The 20,696-nt window shown below is 46.2% G+C and overlaps 1 protein-coding gene across 2 annotated transcripts; it reads left to right on the forward strand.

Annotated features, from left to right (window-relative positions):
- Positions 1-4: 4 nt before the first annotated feature.
- Positions 5-14,347, forward strand: CDHR5 (cadherin related family member 5). Of its 2 annotated transcripts, XM_075095238.1 has the most exons (14): positions 5-189; positions 392-570; positions 1,481-1,531; positions 1,854-1,946; positions 2,072-2,170; positions 3,510-3,620; positions 3,973-4,149; positions 4,500-4,590; positions 6,172-6,269; positions 7,017-7,223; positions 8,302-8,418; positions 9,336-9,408; positions 11,939-12,090; positions 12,976-14,347. In XM_075095238.1, exons 1-14 carry the CDS (start codon positions 111-113, stop codon positions 13,507-13,509), a joined length of 2,061 nt encoding a protein of 686 aa, XP_074951339.1. In that variant the 5' UTR covers positions 5-110; the 3' UTR covers positions 13,510-14,347. The 2 variants fall into 2 exon arrangements, with proteins under 2 accessions (XP_074951339.1, XP_074951340.1); XM_075095239.1 differs by lacking the exon at positions 3,973-4,149.
- Positions 14,348-20,696: the final 6,349 nt, after the last annotated feature.

The following is a 20,696-nucleotide window of genomic DNA, read 5'->3' on the forward strand; positions in this document are numbered from 1 at the left end:
CAATGTTTTTTGCCTTCTTGAAGCAGGGAATGCAGAAGTCAGCGCTGGGAGAAACAAGTGCACCAGCGTAATCAGAAACAGGGACTTTTTTCGACAACTGGCAGCTCACCATGGCTGTTCCTCACTGGCTCCTCACCTCTGTGCTCCTTCTGCTGCCCTTCGTAACGCAGGTTTCAGCACAGCAGCAAGGTAAGCTCTTGCAGGAGGTCCGTGACCAAAGGGGAAGAACCCCCGCGGCAGCATGTTGTGCCCTCACAGGTGGGAGATGTTTACGCTCTTACTCCGAGGCAGCTTTTCTCAGTGACAACCAGAGGGGTCTTGGCTCTCACCCAACTCTGTCACGATGTGAGTCCCTGGGCAATTTTGTGTCTCATTTCTGTGTTTTTTCCAGGATGTTCTGTCAATAATAGCAAACCGATGGTTTATGAAAATAACCCTCCTGGCTACGTGGTGACCACTATCCGTGTGGAGCCAGGCTTCACTGTAATGATTGATCCTGCTTCCCCTGATGCCGGCTTTTTCACTATACAGGGATCCGAGCTGCAGCTGATCCGAGGTGTGGACTATGAGGTAAGCCTTTAGCTGGCAGGCTGTAAGGACGAGATGGGTAACACTGGGGTGTAGTGAGTTTCAGCCTGGGGTCTTGGACTTCCAGGGATTCTCAACCTGTGTCTAAAGGATCTAGGAAATAACTTTGAAAAATAGACCTATGTCAGCTGGGTTTGAGCTCGCTGCTTGGGAGGTCAGCCCTTCCACAAGCAGAGTATAGGGAGGAGGGGGATGGATGGGATGCCTGCTGTCACCTTCCTTCGATGAGCCTGTATGAATCAAGGCAAGGGGAAGTTTTAAAGCGAGTAACGTGAACAGCTGTAGCGCCCAGAGCTCTCCAGGAGTCCTGTAAAATGATCCCTGCTTGCCTGTAGAAAACAGCTCTGAGCAGCGAGGTGCTCTTGTGTGAAGCATAAAGGCAGTATAAAATATAAAAAGTATGTGTTCGGTTAGGTTGCTGCTGAATTATTTGACCTTCCTGGAGCACTCTGTACACAGCCACAGGCATCCTTAAGCTGCCTTTCCCCTACTGTAAAAACCGACCTTTATTTGAGCAAAGACCAGAGTTAATACCCTGCAAGCAACACTGTACTTACTGCATGGAAATTTCTGTTTCATTCAAATTAAAGAGAGATCTCTGTCTGAATTGACCTTAAGTGTGACAAAATGGTCAGTTAGCTCTGCCGACGTGTTACAGGGGTCGCCGGGAGAGAAGCTGGAAGACAGGTCTGCTTTGACTCATAAACGAGATCCCAGCACCGATGGCTGGCTGCAAAGGAAAGAAAGGAAAAGTTAGATTTGCCTGAAAACAAGATAAAGCCCCGCAGCATTTCTGATTCAGCAATGTGTGTGTTTGGCTCGCTTACGTTAGGGAGAATTAGTACATTTTGGCTTTTTCCTACAATAGCTGGGTTTTTGTTTTTGCGTACAGAAAGACACGTTGCTGCTGGTGTACCTGACTTGTCGGAGCGCTGCCGGGCAGGTGAGTGCTCTCCCAGACACTCAGCCCTGTTACACGGGCAGCACATAGTTCCCGCAGCTCTTCCTAGTCCACAGACCGGGATGAGGAGATGTCCTTTTCTTTGCGGACATACGCACTCCTCTCGCAGTCAGAGCGCCCGAGGCTCTGCGAGTGGGGAGGGGGTGGGAACAGGCCCCCAACCCCCACACACACACTATGGGCTGGCTGCAAGCCCCAGCCCCGTCCAGCCCTGACCCAGCTGTGCTCCTCAGACCATCCCCTCTGGCCGCTCTGCAAATCAGGATCAGCCCCGAACAATTCTCTCGCTCTACCCTTTCTGCAGAGCAATTCTTTGGAAATTCTTGTGACCATTCTCAACGTGAACGATAACAGCCCGGTGTTTAAGCACATGAATCTCACCAAAGTTGTTCCCGAGGTAAGCACTTTACAGAAGTGTAGCGGGCACTGGGTCACCCAGCGCGGGGGGACTAAGGAAGGGTTAGCGGGGAGAAGCTTTCAGCCCATTTCACACAGAGAATAACCACAGCAACTTTGTTTCAGGATACAAAAGTGAACGCAACCATTGTAGCCCGTCAAGATTTAAGCGCTAGGGATGCTGACCTGGACACCATATTTTACGAACTCACAACAATAGAGCCGGTGAGCATCTTTGTTCTTTGGGGAAAAAATGGTAGCTCTGGAAAAGTCTTTGTGTTTAATTCAGAAGAATCCCAGCCTTGAGGCTAAGGTCACTGTACTGCATTTAGCTCTCTGGAAGAGGTATGTCTTTTGCAAAAACCAAGCGTTGGTTTAGCAGAACAGAGCAATCAACATCGCAGGTACTGAATTCTTTTAACTGCTTTCACTTCTGTTACGCAGATTAACCTTTCATCTAGGATATTCTGAGCCATATGACCCAGGGAAGTCTTCTTGGGATGGTCTGTAAACATATCAGAAGAGACCTTTGGACCTCACGGAGTTCAGAACTGTGGTGTTGAGTCAGACAGGGAAAGAAGGAGTTATTGTCCTGTTTGCCACAGTGTCCGTGCAGAGCGGGATAACATGAGCTGCCCAAGGCCACACAGGGTCTTTGGCAAAGCCAAAGGCCAACTCCACTTTCCCCAGGTCCAGTTTAGTGCCTTAGTTTATTTCCCTTAAGGGAGTTGCTTGATAACATGGGAAGTGAATTGTACGTGCAGTTGAACTGACGCCAGCCTAGAGTGCCAGGGCTAGAAACTTAAAAAAAAGTACATTCAAGAGAAAAACAACATGCATATTTACATTGTTAAAAAGCATTGTGGAGCGAGCAGGCGGCGTCCGACATTCTGCCTCCATCACCCCAGGGATTTGAAGGGTTGTGAACAGAAAGCCCAAGTTTTTAAGTTTCAGCTGTGGAATCAGACTTTGTACTCACATGGGTGTAAATCCAGGGGGATGTAGAAGTTCAGATGAATTTTAGGCAAGACGTAAGATTAAAGGAGAACCAAAGCGAGTGCAGAAGGTTATAGAGTAAAGCACAACTTATGTTATTTCAATTCAGCTTTACAGTTGCTTCCAAAGTTCAGCTGTGCTAGCCTAAGGCAAGTGATCTTGCCAGCTCTCAGAGGCTGAGCCATCTTTGGTCCGTTTTGCGCATGGATGATGTGAGATTGCTTGGCTGGCACGGACCCAAAATCAAGGATTGTTGGCAACCTGTTGAGTGTAGGAAATAAACGAGGTAAAAGATTTCATCTGGGACCTGCTGAGCAGGTAGGCAGGCAAAGCAGGGGATCTTGGAGAAGAAAACTCCCAGGAACACGAACAAACCTTTCTGACAAGCCAGGCAACGCTAGCGTGCAATACCAATGATTAAATAGATCTGGCACCCTCACAGTACCGCCCCCGCCCCAGGTTCCCAGGCTTAAAGGTCTGGTTGGGATGACAAACACAGCAATGAGCTGCGTTTCAAATGTGTCTGACCAAGTCTGCTAGTAGGGTTTTTCCTTTTTTTCTCCCCCAGGACACAGACAGTTATTTTGCCATAAAAGGAGTTAATAACCCAGAAATTTATTTACAAAAAGCACTGGACTATGACAAATTTAATTGGACAACATTGGTCTTGTATGCAAGGGTAAGTGCTTTAGGAGGGAAAAAATGCCTTGTTTGCCCAAGCCTCTCTTAACTGAAGGGTGGGTTGAAACGGGAGGACTCTGGGATGGCAGGAGGGAGGGTGGATACTGAAGGCGGTGAATTGGGAGCAGCCTTCCACCCTCCATAATTACACAGCGACTGTTCAGCCTTGCATCCTGCACACCTTTGTCAGCAGAACGCGAGAATTCACTGCTTTAGTTAATCTCACATAAATTGCTAAGCCTTAGAGTGGAGTTATAGCAGCTAAAATAGCCTGGGCCGCTGGCTTTTGCAGATGGGCTCTTTTGGCAATAAAACTTGCATCTCATGAGTATGCTTTGCTTCTGGTACAGGACAGGCCTGTGAGAAGCACCAACATCACCAACACAGCTACCGCAACAATAAACATATTTATTACACAAGCTGACACCAAACCACCCTGGTTCTTACCCTGCACCTTCATTAACGCAGACAATAGCATCTGCATCAGCAGCCCCTACACTGGGAGGGTCAATATCTCCGAGATGACGGTAAGCAGGCATGATCAAACAGCATCCAGCATCCTTGATGCTCTTCCCAGTGGGTAGTGGCTAATAATTTCCATGAGCTCGTGCTGATCTCCAATCATAAATGCAGATGATTCAGCATGACAGGGAGAGTGGAGGTTCCCCCACCCCCAGCAGCACATCACAGAAGAAGGGAGAGCTGGAAAACCCTTTGCTCTGGGCTGTCCCACCTCTGCCCTGTTAGAGCCATTTCCCAGCAATAAATGCCGTCCTGCCCAGGCAAAACCACCAGAGCCACGCTGGGACGGGAGAATGCCGCAAATGCTGATTTGGCGCTGTAGCATGATATGTAGTGCTTTGCCTTGTTATTGCAGACGGAACCGCTCATCCTAGAGCCGGGGCCTATCTATGCCATCGACCCTGACTACACTTTAAATGAAAAGATTGTGTACAGGATTGTTGGTGGTGAGTAGAACTTGTCACCTGCCACAAACCGCTTTGCTCATGTGTCCCCTACGTTACCTGCCAAGAGGAGATACCCTCCACGGCTCTTGAGAGTTGAGTGCCTGGGGATTTGCCCCTCTGTTCCTGCCACAGAAATATAACTGGATCCACAGAACACGGTGGGTTAAGTAGAAGAAACAGACTACAGAGAGAGAGAAAGAGAGAATTACAGTCCCACAAACCAATCTCCATGAAATCTATTTCAAAAGGACTTTGCTTTTTTGGGAGGTGAGACATGTTTTATCTTTAAGCTTTTAGACTTGATTTTGCCAGTCTGGTGACGCCATTTTCATTTAGTCTTTGAGCTGAACCTAAAACTCCCACACTGTCAGCATAATTTTCATTCATTGCCAAAAATTATGGTTTTATTCCCCAGCACATTGCCACTGTCTAATCTGGCCTGTTTTAGTCTTGATTTCAAAAAAGATTACTTGAATACAGTCAACTGATTGCCCAGTCATTGACTGGGCCATTTATTTAATTCAAAGGATTTTTTTTTTCTGTTTTTCTAACTAATAGTGATGTTTTGAATAACAGTCAAGGCAAAGGTAGATCATATTGGTCAGGTGGAGCGATCACTTGTCCATCTCCCTTTACCTATGCCACATGGCACCACATATGTGAATATCCTCCTGATAATAAATACATTAAAGAGCCTTAAACACCACTGGCATTTTGGATGAAGTGTGGCCTCCCTACCCTGCAGTCCATAGGGGACCCCAGACTGGCAGGTCCTTGTCTAAATACAGCCCACAGTGTCTCAGAGTGAGGAAGAGAACTAAAAATTTTGCTTATATTTTAACATATATCCAACATAACTGTTTTTATGGTTCAAACACAGAGGTGTAGGAAGCTGATTTCTCCCCCCACATCAATACAAGCAGGTTTCTGCATCTAGGCTCCTTCTGTAGTCTGTAGAGAGAAATAAGCATTTCCAGAGCAGAATGCTGCTCATGTTGAGGCCAACATTCACAGTAAGTCAGATAGATCATGCACTGAGATGCTATTTTCTCTTCACAATGTAAGTAACAAGGTCAAGTAGAGATGTCTTCCCTTTACATGCCTGGAGCTATTCAAGATGAATCCCCACCCAACTATTCTTTGCAGATTTGTTTCTTGCCTTTACAATAGGAATAAACCTTCCCTTACCTCTCCTGAAGTGCAGTTTGGGTTTGGTTAGGGTTTGGATTCAGGTTAGGGAACTGGAGACCTTCAGTCCTCAAATGGCACCAGAGCCTCTGGGCTCTAGGCGTTTAGCAGAATTTAAGCTGGCTATATCCGTGCCTAGGCATCAGAAACACAAAGCTTTGCTGTCCTGCCTCATCTGGTTGGGTTCACGTACATCTTCTCAGTGCTTTTTGTCTGTTGAGTCCCTCTGAATCCTGGGCCAGCACTCCCAGCCCTTGGAGCCGCCAGGCAGGCGAGGGAAGCAGCAGTATCCCCTGCGGGTATTGTCACTAAAATGTGAAAAAATGAGTCAATGAGCTCCAGGTCACTTTATGAAGGTATCTGATGATTGAATAGCTTTTCTGTTTTCTTTAGGGGATACAGATAACGTATTTTCAGTGGATGCAGACACAGGGAATCTAACTATGAACAAAGCAGCAACTTCCCCAGACTCGTACCTATTGCAAGTCATGGTAAGTCCGATGGCTTTGCAGAAAACAACAACCCAGCATAGCTGGCTCTCTAGCAAGCAGCAGTCTTGATGTGACAGGAATCAATTACATCAATAGTTAAAGCTAACTCGGTTACACCCTGTCTTTTGCAAGGGCCTAGTATTTGGTCAGTGACTTGTACCAACCTACATGCAAAGCCCTTGCAGAAGTTAAGAGATGTTTTTCCTTACGTGTGGGTTGCAACATCAAAGCAAATTAACAGAATGGGGATGTCCTGGTGAGTTGAAGTATGTAGGAGCGTAACTGGAAGGCTTTCTTCAGGCATGACTGGAGCTTGTGTTACAGTAGTTAACATAACTCAGCCCTAGAGACAAGCTCCTCTTTTGGCCTCAGCTCAAGGAAAGGAGGGCATTGAAAAACACTCCCTGCACGTACAGACCCAGTACCCTCATGAAGATGAGCAGACTCTGCTGGTGCTGGGATCTCACTGCTCTGTACTGGAGCATGGCAGTTTGTCCAGCCATGGCCCTTATGGAGGGTCATGTCTAGACGTTGGGGCTAGACCAAGACCGTGTGGAGAGCCAACAGCAGAAGCAAGCGAAAACACAAGGACTCCAAACCATGAGGCCACCTGCGATAGGCCTGGCTCAAAGCTTACTGAAAATGATGGAAAGAACCCCATGGGTTGCAGTGGGCTTCAGCTCAAGCCTATCCTTTTATGTCTCCTCACTAATAGGAAAAGGTTAACATTTCTCTCTCTCTTTCCAGGCCACCCAGGTCAACAACATACAGAAATACTCCATAGTCAGTGTAGAGATTAAGGTCATCAGTAAAAGTGATTATCCACCGTACTTCGAGAGCACGATCTACAATGGGACAACATTTGTTGGTCTGGCACCGAGAAGCTTTGTCTTCCAAGCTGGTAATCCTTCAACCCCACTGATGATAACAGCAGTGGATGGTGATTTTCCTAATGTAAGAAACTGAAAATGCACAACATTCTTTCTCACTGCTTCAGGCTTAAAGCAGGATGAGAAACCCTGAGGAAGGGGAGGTGGGGAGAGGCAAACACGTGTTTTTCTCTAGTGTTCCATATTATATTTCCCTGGAAATTCCACATAGATCAGAACCGCTTATGGTGTGATGTAATGTGGAGAAGCTGCTGGACTCCTCTCCTCCAAAAGCCAGTTCTGCCCAGATCTATGTAGGTGAGCTGATCCGCTGCAAAGCAGCATGCTGAGTAAGGCTCAGGGTTAGCACATACGGGGCCAGATCTGAATTAGGGCTGGGTAAAGTGTCTCCTGAAAGAGTTTGGGGTGGCAGGATCCCAGGCAGAGGTGTCCTCTCTCTGCCAGGTCAAGGAGAGATACTTGTGGACTGACGTGGGAAGAGGATCCAGTCCGAAGTCAGCAGGCTAGCAAGGACCTGCAGTCCTGGGCAGGAAATTGATAACCTTCTCCCTGTGAGGGGTCATTCTGAGAGAGCCATTCTCGAACAATGTACTGGGAGAAGGAAAGGGGAAGAGACCTACTGACCAGCCAGTCCCATCCCACCCTATTATATAAATAAAAAATATTATATATTTATAATATTATATTAAAAAAAAACTAGTTTTATTGACGCCAAGGCTTCCATAACAAGTCTAGGGGCCCTAGCAGAGGAATAACAGCCTAGACACAAAATAAAAAACTGTGCAGACCTCAGCACAAGTGTTATTCTCCATGTACATCCCCCTTTGGCGCTGATCAAATTTACAGGGTCGCTTGCATAGATGAGTTTTGCTTGGGCAAATACTAAAGATACAATCACAAGCTGGGTAAGACATGGGATTTTTTTTTCTGGAGGCAACACTTTTAGGATACAGTCTTGAACTCTGAGCAACAGGGTGAATACACGCAAGTTCAACCTTTCTCATCTCTTCAGTCAGATTTATTTATTGCACTATACACCTGCTCTTTCTTTAGGTGTATCTGACAAGTCCTGCCAACGGCTTGTTACAAAGATGCACACAAAGCACAGTGTGGTTTAATCATTCACTCTTCTGGCTTTTCAGAAAGTCAACCCAAACATTAAGTACTACATAAGAAACAGCACTGATTTCATCGCAACCAAAGATGGACTCATCCTGACAAACACGATGCTGAAGTCACCGGGAGCTGTAACCATTGAGGTAAGGCAAATTTTTCTCATTATCATGGAAGGAAGGAGTAGCTTCTGGTAGAGAAGCACCAAGGGATGAACCCCATTAGGTAAGGGGTATAATGAAAGGACAGTCCTTGTCCCAGCCATTTGCATCATAAATGTTTGGTGATGGAGGGAGATGGAGTGATAGCAAATTTACTCTGTGTGAGATACAGGCTATATCTATCTGGTGCTAGCTGTAAAATTCTTTCTCCAATCCTGTGGAAAATATAATTTGAGACAAGCAAAAAGTCAACTGGGGAGAATTTAGGAGCTGCCCTCCCACGCTCTGATTCTGATTAACAAAAACAGGAGGGTGAGCAAGCGGGTAGGAGGCTGGTGTGTAGGTACAGGTAAGGTAGGATTGCTGGCATATACCCCAGCTCTAAAGGCTGCAGCCCCAGACTTGGAAGTCCTTTGGCAAATCCAGTCCTTTTTTTTGCTCAGATCAAAGGAAGCAGTGAATAATGTTAGACTCTAAGAAGCCAGATGTTCACTATGTCCATGTGCCTGCGACAGCTAGCTCCCCAGGACTTGCCCAGCACAATGCCATGCCCTGCGGAGGTATCTGAGCCAGCTTGACTGTAGCATCGTTTTAGCTACACAGGCAGGGCAGAGAGGTGCCAACGCATGCTGCTGCCCGCCCTGCACTACCTCATTATCTGTGTACAGCACTGGGCTGCAAAGCTGTACGCGAACGATGCACCTGCTTCTGCCCCGGGACAGGGAAGCTTCAGAGCTCTTCTTCCTCTGTGACCGGATTGCCCAGCTACAACACAGGGCTGGTGTGAGGATGTCGTGAGGATATGGACAAGTATTTTGTCCACAAAGGGCCCATCACATACTCTGAGAGGGAGCTGGAGATCTGGGAAGTCCCTAAGCTATCTCTTTCTCTTGTTCACACAGGCTGTTGGAAAAGATATGGTGAGCCTGCAGGAGGCGAGCACTGTAGTCGTGGTGGAGGTCATCCTTGCTGCAGGTAGGCTGGATGTCTCTTTGCTTTCTGCTTTATGGAGATGACTGGGGAGTTTTTTCCACTTCTGTGGGCAAACTGGCAATGACACGTCACCCACTGAAGTCTGTGGGCCTGGGCTGAGGGCAGCCCCATACCTACAGGAGGTGCTACGATGGCTATAAGACAGAAACACTCAAATGACATCCTTATGATGTGGTCACCACATGCCTCAAACAGCCTCCTGAGACTTTAAGTAGTGCTGTGTATTGTAGCGTCTTTTCTTGTTATTCCAAAGCTAAATCTGGCATTGATTCATGCCGGTTTGTGGCTCAGAAATAACCCAGGACACCTTATCACAGCAAAGGAGGGTTGCCCTGAAGCCTTGGTACATCATTTCTCTTTTTTTTAGCCAAGAACAGAGAAAGCTGCAACATTATTTCCTGTCTTATGCAGGGTAGAGAGGTTGGCACACCCCCACAAAGCCAAGCTTCCTCATGAGCCAAGGCATATTCTACTCAGGTCAAGTTCTTATACTCCAAGATTTTAAGGTCTTACCAGGAGAAATGACCCATGAGAAACAAGATAGACGTGAGGCTACATGCAGAACCCTCCAGCCATCATTTGGCTTTGTTGATGTAAAAATAACTTACATTTCCGTACTTCTTAGAAATGGCTCCAAAACAGATCTAAAGCAGTTTGATTTGAACCTTATGAAGCTTCTTATGCTTCAGATTAAGATGAACTGGTATCATGCATTTTCACATCAGGGTAGGCAGATAATGCCCAGACTCCATCGGTTTCTACATGGTGATGTGTGATTGAAGTTCCCAGTTGGGCTTTTCCATTGCTTCACTCTCTGAACCATGACCATCGTGGGGATTTCTGGTGGGGAAAAAAGCAAAGTGGGCTCCTGGGTGTAAATTTGAACTCCCTAAAGGTAGTGTCACTTCAGAGCTAAAAACACTGGCTGCATAAAGACTGCCTGAACCCAATGTAAGGACATAGTCCAGCTCAGCAGAAAGCTGGTTCAGGTGTCAATACACAGAGCTGCAAACGCTCTGTGTACAGATGTATCAGCACTTCTATGCAACTTCTAAATGTTGCCCTTGCTATTTAAACCCCACAAAATAATGATTCTGGTGACTATGTGGAAAAGTAGATTGAAATGACACTGAATGGCTCAGAGCCTATGAGAGGAATTGTGCTTTTTTCTATACTATATATATATATAGCCAGCACCCAGGAATGGCCTGAACAGAGCTGAGGTTACCATTTGCTTGGCCATTCTGTAGGATATTTTACCCTCAGCTCTAAGGGGTGGTGTTAAGGACTGTGCATGCAATGAGCTGGAGGGTGCTTTACTGAGCGTTCCAATATCCAGGGAGAAACTAGAGTTGTTTTCAATATATTCTTCTTCTGGGAAGCGGTAACTGTACATTGGCCTCTAGTTACTGACGCTGGTGTCGCAGCCAGCTCACACGGATCTCAAGGTGAGTCTTTCCACGATGCTGAGCTAGCTTTCACAGAGGCACTGCGTGCTGCACAGCACAGAAATTAGGGGTCAAGGAGTTTCACATCAGCTCTGTGGGCTGTGGCTCCCTAGCAGACAAGATTAAGAAGCAAAAATACACCGATGTCCTAAACCGTCGCCAATATATTAATAATAAACCGAGGGTGCAATCAAATGCGGAGGGAATACTCAAAGTCCATTGTCATAAACAGGTCAGTGGGAGAATAAAACTGTGTTTCATTAATCATTAAACTTCAAAGAGATTAATTTACCCTACAAAATGAAGCTGGAAAACTTAAAAATAAAGAATCCCACTGACAACAGCAAGCAAAGATTATTAACCCTGAGGAAGTTAATGTCTTTCCACTCCAGTGTTGATCTCCGTACAAATATGCTTATACTGACCGGTGGCTGAAAGCATAAGCCGCTCCTGAGAAGGCTGGTGTATATTGCTACAGCTACAAAAGGGCAGGAAAGGGTTTCCTGTCCTGGGGACCTTCTTATGCTTTTTCTATTTCCTATTATGCTTTTTTATTTCCTTTTTTAATGTGCTCATCAGTATCAGAGGTGATGTTCCGGATTAAAGGAAGCTTTGCATTTTCACACACATCTGTGCAAACCCCTCGTGTTTGCATGCTGCTGTGAGGGGGTGAAGTGGGAAAGTACAAGATCTACCTATCTTTGCTCCATGTAACATCCGCTTGCCTAATACAGTCACGTATATATTAGCTTAGTTAAGTCATGGGGTAAAGTCGTTGTCCTGTAAAGGGATGCTATTTCCACTTCATGTAACTTGTTGGAAGTTATAATATTCTGTGAGTGGTCACCTTAAAAAAACCCCTCTGCTTTCAGGACAGCAAACAAATGGCCTTCTGTGGCATAAAATACATCACTGCCACATTCTGAAGCACAGGATGCTGCTTTGCCCTTCAAAAATCAGTTGGAGCTTCTCCCACAATGACGCGTTGTGTTAAAAAAGCTAGCTGCCATTTTTAGGCTTTGTAACACTGGTTTGGTGTTGGTTGTTTGTTTTTTTTTTTGTAGCTGTAACCTCCTCTGATAAGATATACACTGCTCAGGATATGGCCATCTTAGGTGGTACGTTAGCAGCACTGCTATTAATTGCCTTAGTCTTCCTTGGAGTGATGATAATTAAACGATATGGAAAACCAGTCAAATACCTAATAAGGAGAAAGGTAAGTGCATGCCTTGTTTGTACCCGACTCACTTTAAGATTTCTTAAAGTTAGGAAGTGGGATCTGAGGAGGTTTTAAAGCATGGATGGGCTGCCCAAATACTACACGTTTGTGTGAATGGCTCCTGAGACAACGTTTGCAAAGGCAGCATCGCTTTGGTGTTGCTTTTCGTTGTTCTTTTCTGCCCCCTGAGGTTGGAGCCACGTGGTAGATGATGAGCAGGCGTGGTAAGGAGAGGACCACAGCTCCATGGAGCACAAAACCTAGGACGAATGTGACACATATCAGAGGTGGTCTCTGAAACACAGATGTCTCTGGTATAAACGGCTGTTCGCCCTCCCTCTATGGCCAATGGAGAGGAAGGTCCCTTCAAACCCTATCCTAAAGCCTGGACTTAGACAGTTGTCTGCACTTGAGCTATTAACCCTGGCAGTCTGGTTACTTTGAGATTTACGGTGTAATTTGTCTGACCAGATGCTGGTCTCAGCCTTAGGATGGGACTGTGAAAAGCCTAGACTCCACTGACGACAACGCAAATCCAGAGCACGTAGCTCAGGTGAATAACAACAGTCCTTCACCCTGAGTGAGGTAAATCCCACTCCAGAGTAATACCTCAGGTGGATTAGGTACAAATCGGTGTGCATTGCTGGTGCTCAGCCCTCCCGGAAAACACGCCTATGCTTATCTGAAAAAAGTTCAGAAACGGAGTCAATAAAAAAAGAGCTGTTCTGGGGACTTGTATCTTTCCCAGGCTTCAAAGAGGTTTAAGAGCAAAAGAAGCTGAAGCGTTTCTGAGCAGGAGCTCAGACCCTTCAGCCACCCCTTTTCCCCCCACAATGTTTCTTTTCCTTTCACTACAATCACAAGGTGTCTTTCCTCCTGTAGTCCTCCAAGGAAATACCTGGGGGTTACCAGAACCGATCTTTCAAGCAAGATGATCACCCAGAAGTGAGTACCAAGCAGCATGAGATGTCAGAAAATGGCAGTGTCCAGTCAGTGGCACATGTGCTGGAGCAGCCAGCATTTTCCTTGCCCTCTTCCAACACGGAAGGAATTGATAGCCTCCCAAGGGTTTCTATAGTTTCCACCGTCACCTTTGACCAGGAAGAGAAAAAGGAAGAAGCAGAAGAAGAGGCTGAGCATGAGAAAGAACTGAAGGTTATCCTCAAGACAGGCAGGCACGTGGAGGATGATGGCTACAAAGCTGTGTGGTTTAAGACTGATATAGATCCAGATGCTGGAGGGAGCGTTGAAGTGATTGAGTACAACGCAGCAGATGGTGATGATGACAGTGACGAAGATCTGCAGAATGAGGAGGAGAAGGAAGATGAGGAGGAGAAGGAAGACGAGGAGGAGAAGGAAGACGAGGAGGAGGAGGAGGAAGATTATGACAAGGATGATCACCACAGAGGGTTGTGAGTGTCCTTTGCCTCAGAGAGCTCATCGCTCCCAGCTGCAGAATTGATAGTGTCTCACACAGATGCAGTGACAGAGGATGACAATGACATATAATGAAAATAGGCCGCCTCTCCCTCCAAAAATGGGGGAATCTCAGCTGTTTTCCTGCCATGAAGCCCATCTTTCTGCATAGGTGGGAAACTGGAATGCAAGGACGATGAAGTTGCCTGTCCTGCTTGTCTGAATGCAGACTAAAGCTGGAAGAGATTACAGCTAATTCAGCCCTCCAGGGAGACCTTGAAATATCACTTAGGATTTTGGGTGGGGGGGAAAATGTGTCCCATGTCTCCACCTTCCTGCCTGTTCCCTCTGGGGTCCCTTACATCACATTTCCCAACCTGGCTGCAGGTACAGCAGAGATGTTGCTGAACTGACTTTGGAGCAGTTAGTCCAGCTCGCAGTAGCAATTTAGTTACACAACCCAGTGTTCATCTCCCCTTGGTGGGTAAATAAGCCAGCACTGACTGCTGGGCTGTTCCCTTCAGGGTGTTACTGTTTGATTCCAGCTGCGGGGCGTAAGCCAGCCCAAGTCATCCTGACTCTGCAGTTACTCGTATGACTGTATCCAGGAGCTCACTTCAGGGCTTGGCTCTGCTCTCTGCCGTGCCAGACCCCGTGCTCCTAGGACAAGCAGCTGGCACAGGCCACCACGGTCCTCGTCCTGCCAGCAGCCAGGAGTTTACGTGCTTGGGAGCTGCCGTTTCCTCTGCCACTGGTAAGCAAGGACTGATCACATGTTCTTTACTGAAGGACTTTGTCATCAACGTTTCTATGTCATAAAACTGCTAATTGTGCCGTACTTCTTTAGCTGGCTGTCTCCTATCTGTCAGGGAAAAGGAGGGCTCCTCCCAGGACCTGCCTACAAAATGCCAGGGGTATTTCCAGGTCTCCGGGCTTTTGGCAGCAATGGGTATCATTACAGGGGTGCTGGATGTGGGGTCAGCACGTTGTTCCCACCGTTTCCCTTGTGCAGCAGGGCTCAAGGTGTCCCTTTTGTCATTGCTGCTGAAGGAGGTCAGCATTGCCTCCAAGTGCCAGATGGCACCGCCGTTTCTCCGCTCCTCTCTTGTCTCAGGTGCAAGCCCTTTGCACACTGCCTGTCTCCATTCATGAGGAGCCCAGCAGGCTCTTTTGCTGCTAAAATACCATCTTTCAAGCTTCACCTAGAGCTGAGATGCAGATGAGAGCAAGTCAGCTCTGCTGTGCTTGCCTTATGAGTCCAGGCTTGAGCTAGAAAGCCTGCTGACCTCTGTATTGACTTCATGGGGTGACAGCACCTTAGTGCGTTGGACCCCTCCTCCCTCAGCCCCCCCTTATCTTTCAGCAATATTGTCTTCAGTTATGGTCCTGCCATAAAGCCCCAATTCAGCAAAGTGAGCGCACCATTTCCACGCAGCGTGGGGAGTAAAGTGTTTGATGCTCTAGCCTAGATTGACACCTCCCACCAAGCGATCTCTTCTCCCAGCTGGCAACCAAAAGCTGGGCTGGTTTCCACTGTCTGAGAATATGGCTGTGTGCATTTGCACCTTCTGATCTATCAGCACTGAATTCGTGCTGCTCCTGCTTTTCTCATTTTGGGGGTAGCTACAGGGCAGACGCAGGCTGTTGAGTGTTTAACTTAGAGTAAAAAGCTCAGGAGTGTCCAAGACAGGCATGCAGCAGAAGGAGCTTGGGTCACTGATGTTTTTCTCACCTTCTCAACTTAGTGCAACAGCACAGGATTGCAACAAGATATGTATCTCCTGGTAGAGAAGCAAAACCAATAAATAATCCTGCCTTTTCCCTACAAGCCAATCTCTGTATTGCTGCTATTACTCCAGATAAACCCTTGAGAGAGAAAGCAAACTATGGCTGCTGGGATCTGCATGTACCCCAAAGCACAAATGATTTCCAATGAGGTTTTTTTCCTCTTGGTCCATACTTTATTTCTGTACATCTCCCTGTCCCGGTGTTGCTAGTGCTCAGTTCTGCTCTCCTTTCTCCGAGGAGCGCTGCCCTTGCTGTGTGGACTTCAGGAGCAGCGCTTTTGCTGAAGGTGGGGATTGAGATGCGGAAAGCTTTCCTCCTTACTGCAATAAAGCTATTTGCCCAGAAATTACAAGTGCGGTTTGTCCAATAATAGAGGATAGGGAATGTGCCCTGTGTTTGCCATGTAAGCGCAATTCCTCCAGTAGCTTAGGATTACCTCCAGCAAACATTTCCCATAGGTCTGTGAGAGCTCTCCAGTAGCTGCGAATTGGTAGCCCAACGCTTCGGCCACCAGCAAGGGTGAGAGCAGAGCCCAGCCTGCCCTCCCTGCTGATGCTGCCCATAGGAGGGTTGCTGACGGGTGGGTGAAGCAGGAGTGTTTCTACTCTGACACCCTCCAGGGATTTGCTTTTTTCACCTCTGGCTAAAGGTCCAAAACTGTGCCACTGGCTTGCTGTGCACCGAGAATCAGCACTTAGGATGGTTCAGCGGTGCTAAGTGCCCTACTGATTAGGGAGCATTTTGGCAATGCAGGATTGTGTCCCAGGTCAGTGGCTGACATAACCCAGCTTATGTGGAACAAGGGATGGTCTCTGTGGAAGCAAAGCAGAAGCAGACGTTGCAGTAATACAACAGCGATGTAAACAGTTGGGCAAAGGGAACAGACACAGCATTGTGCTTTCTAACCCATTGTGGTGTGGGAAGAGACTGGAAAGGACAGAGGAGGTCTGAAAGAAGGAGAGAAGTGCAGATAAAAGCAACTTGATGGTCACCAGCTCCTCTGCCCAGTGTTCTGCAACTGAGGCTGTCACCAAAGTCCGGACTAAAACTCCTGAACACCAACGTAGTGTTACACAGCAGGAATTCTGAACTACGGCGCCGGATTCTTGGGGGATAATTCATCCTGGCGTGCATACCACAAGTCGGGATGGACAGAGCTTAGGTTGCTCAGTTATATACCTATGCATTAGATTTCCTGGAATAGTTATACATATCCATTCTATTTCTTGGAACTAATTATAATATTTGTATCTTAGTTACCTGTGTGTTCTAAGTCCCTTAGGAGCCCCTGAAGAGGTATCAGGTGGTCTTCAGTGGTCCCTAGTGGTTTGTTGAAGGCGTGTTTTTTGTGTCCTTTCCTTGAACTCTGAGTCCTTCTTCGACATCTGGTCGTGAAGTTGGCCCATCGGGTGATCCTGTCAGTGTGTTGCAAGGTGCGTTGGTTTCAGCTGCTGTTCTGACTCTTATCTAGATGGAGACGTCCTCAGTTCCTTTTGTCTTGGCCTGCTGCTAGGTTGTTTGCATCCCGCCAGGATGTCCTGATCGCACTCACAAAGATTACGTCCTTGAGTGCATTCTTGCCTGAGGCCCCTTACAACGGGACCAGTGCTTATCAGAACCCAGTTATTGTTACCCACAGCTCTGTTACGTGGGTTGCAATTGGTCATTCCTGCCTCAGTGCATTAATAAGGAGCTTTGAATTATTTTAAGGCATAATGACCTGAAAAGGCACTGGGACTTCGGCATTGGGAAGGAGAACTGCTGATTGCCAGATCCCATCTGCCTTTAACGAACCAGGAAAAACATTTCTGAGAGAAATGCTGACACAGACAGACCTGTTTACTCAAAGCAAGGGACAAGAGACAGGCTCAAATTAGTCCTGGTGCAGCTGGATATGCATGGTCAGGGGGTGCCAGTCCAGTATATCTAGCAGCATGGTGAATTTGGCCCCACCAGCTGTTACCAAAGATGATACCACCACAGTGATGAAGGGACACAGACATATGCACGCACAGCTCCCTTAGGCCAGCTGCCCCCCAGGTGTGCTAGAGCAGAAATACCTCCTCATCTCCTGCAGCGTTGCTAGCCTCGGGATTACCTGAGGCACATCTTTCCTCTCACTTTCACATTTGCAGACTGTATTCCTGGGGAATATCCTTCTCTAGCTCTTCTTTCTACACACTTGGAGAAAGGAAAAATCCGTTTCTACTTGTCCAGAAGACTGTTTCATGGTTCCTGTGACCAATGACTGAACTGCACTGTTCCCAACAGAAGGCAGTTCGCGTGGGCTGAGGCAGCATAGCAGCTCCATTTCCCTCATTGCTGAGCCATATGTGATCTGTTCTCGTCTGCTGGCATGCTGCTGTCAGTCTGTCTTCCTTCTGCTGCTGTATTGTTTGGGCTTCTGGGCACATGCGTTTGCACACTGGTTTATGAGCTCCCTCTATTTTCAGTCTGTACGCGTGCGTTGGTGCTTCACCTTCCCCTCGTTGGTGTGCTTCTCATGCTCTTGGCCTTTTGTCTTGGCACGCTGTTTGAGTCCAGGCACCCTCAGTTCGCAATTTGTCGGCTTTCGGTGCTCTGGCTTCCCTCGGCTGGCATGCAACTGAAATCCCGTCAACGTACCACTCGCCTGCCAGGCTCCCTGACGGCAGTTCGTTCCTCTGCAGCCCCAGCTGCTCAGTCTGCCCCCTCGCAAGCTTTTGTGTTCTTGCTCTTTTATCCTGCAAAATTCGTACTGGAAATACCCAAAAGTTTGTGCTTGTTAAGACGAAAGTTAAACCGCACCACTCGGAAGAGGAAAAGTGTGTTTGAATAGTGCCGTCACATGGACAGCAAAGGCATCTGTCTTTTATTCTGCCTAGCTTGGATGAGAAAGCAGAAAGTGAAGGCACGTCTGCTGACTCCTTCCTGCACCCAACCCTTCCTTCAGAGCCTGGTGGTGAATTGGGGTGTCCTGTCAGCAGGAAGGTTTCACTGACCTTCCCTCTCTTGGGATAACAACCCCACACGATGACTCACAAACTCACATTAATATTAGCTAAAAGACAGAGACGCAGGAGTGAAAAGCTGTCACATAGCTTGTATTACAAAAAGAAGCATTAATTTAAAAATCTGGATTCTCTAAACGGTGTCAGATTCTAACAGACTGCACGTAATGTGGGAATCTGGCTCAGATAAGTTCTTATTTTTCTTCTAATGCAATGCCAGCTCTAAGGTCTTTGAAAAAATGTGTTGCAACATAAGATGTGCAATTATTCTCAGATTTTTTTTCCCTGCAACAACCTGGAGTAACACTTTGTGATCTAAGATGAACAACCATGCAGGACACAATTCTAAGGAATTTGGTCCACAGTTAGTGTAAGCGGGTAGGAAAGTACGTTCGTGATTGACAACAAACCTGCAGGGGAAAATCGCAGTTTCAGTGTGGCAGTGGTAGATCAGGATTTGAGATTACAGAGGGCAACTGAAGGGAGACTGAAATGCATTGCAGAGAATACACAGCTGCCAAGGGAGATGGCGCTCATGAGGTTTCTGAGCTTTGAGCACCCTCTTCTGGAGTAACACACACCTAAGAAGTGACCGTTTCATTTTCATTCTTGGCCTCTACAGGTAAAAGAAGCAACGTCCCTTCCTAGCTGCCGGGGAAAACCGTAAAGCTGAATTAAAATCACCAGGCAAGTAGGGAATTTGAAAAATCAAGTAAAATACAGACATTTTATCTTCAGGAGGTAACAGAAACAAACAAAAAAAAATCCCAGGTGTCTGAAAATTTGTTTCTGCTGGCCCAACTTCTGTCCCCATTTAGAACTAGAATAACCTCACGGTTTCCATCAAGTCTTCACTGGCATAGCTGACAGCAAGTGCATCCTTTTGCCTTTTTTACCTCCAAGAGAGAAATGGCTTTGGTGCGTGGCTAATTGGAGTGCAGAGGGCACTTCTGGGTTTAGATTTGATGGGACTGAAGATAACTGGAGACCTGTTTACTTTGTGTGTAGGATAGCAGAACTATCTAGCATTTACCTGAAGCAATAATGAACCCTGATCTCTTCAATCACATAATCTAGAGATAATTATTCTTGACCTCAAAGAACAACTTCCAAACAGTAAGTAGTCAGCTGTAGAAGACATGTTTTAAACTGATTTGCTTTGTATATACAGTGCCTTTAGCTCTGAAAAGGATTCTTTTTGCTTTAAAAAAATGACAATTCAATTTTATTCTGGTTTGTACAATTTATTTTTTCATCAGTTGGTTACTAAGTCCTCATAAAAGTAACGCTAACCTCAGCTGACCTGTAAATGGAAACTTAAAGAAATGGGATCAAATCCATCACATGGACTTTAAGCAAATTATGGCCTTTAGTTTTTATAAATACATGTTTTATCCAATCCATAAAAACAAAGCAGTCCACCAAATAGATTCAAAGGAACAGATTTGGAACTATAATAAAAACCGAGGCTGCAGAAATGACCCAAAAGATGGTGCTGTTTACAGCAGCAAAGGCAGTGGCTGAAGCAGAGTGAGAACAAGCACACAGGTTTGGTGGGGGTGAGAAATCTGCATTCCTCAATCGAAATTGCTTATTCTCTCCATATGTGCAAGAAGTTTTCTTGCTAAAACCTCCTCCCAATGCCTCTTCCCTCTGTTTGTGGCTCAACAGCCAATTTTACAGTATATAATCAGAAAGTCACATAAACTCACTGACTTGCGTTCGAGATTTCACAAGATTTCCTTTCCTGCCATCTGACTAGATAGAAATACTGTGTTCTAAGACTTGTATGTATATATATTAAAAAAAGAAAACTTTGATTCAACTCCAACTCAGAGGACTGTCCTCCAAGACAGTAACTATTGTAGAAAGTCACGATTTTCATAAAATTTAAGTATTTGTTACTAGGTTTAGCTTTGGGTCATTGCTCTCATCTCTGTTAGCTGGGCGCGTTGCAGCACACATGTATGGCTCTGTATCTGAGTCAGAAATCACAAACAGAATGAAAAACAGCCCCAGTTATCAAAAAGGACACCTATTCTCAGCCAACCCAACCCAACCCAAATATCAGGCTGTCTTTATCCTTTGTATTTACTTTGCATATTTCTACTCACAAGAGGACTCATGCCTTTTATCGATTTCTTATAAATGCTGTGGAATATCTAAACACTGAAGGGTCATTATTATTTCATATGTGAGTATGAAAGTTTCCTAACTCAGAGGCATCACAGATACCTTCAGAGTCTGTGAATTATTAAGGTCAGTTGTGAAGAAAAGAACCCAGATTTTATTAATAAAATATTCTATTTGATTTATGAGAAATATTTTTTTTATTGATCACCTTTCCAGTAATAGATGGCAGCTAATCTATACTACTCACAGGAAATTTCTGTCCCATGTCTAAGGCAA

Source organism: Phalacrocorax aristotelis, chromosome 5 (genome assembly GCF_949628215.1).
Source record: "Phalacrocorax aristotelis chromosome 5, bGulAri2.1, whole genome shotgun sequence".
Classification (NCBI taxonomy): Eukaryota; Metazoa; Chordata; class Aves; order Suliformes; family Phalacrocoracidae; genus Phalacrocorax; species Phalacrocorax aristotelis.

Coding starts and splice junctions, on each gene's coding strand:
- CDHR5 (XM_075095238.1), top strand. CDS start 111: ATGGCTGTTCCTCACTGGCTCCTCACCTCTGTGCTCCTTCTGCTGCCC. Junction 190..391: donor GGTTTCAGCACAGCAGCAAG/GTAAGCTCTTGC, acceptor TGTTTTTTCCAG/GATGTTCTGTCAATAATAGC. Junction 4,591..6,171: donor TGTGTACAGGATTGTTGGTG/GTGAGTAGAACT, acceptor TGTTTTCTTTAG/GGGATACAGATAACGTATTT.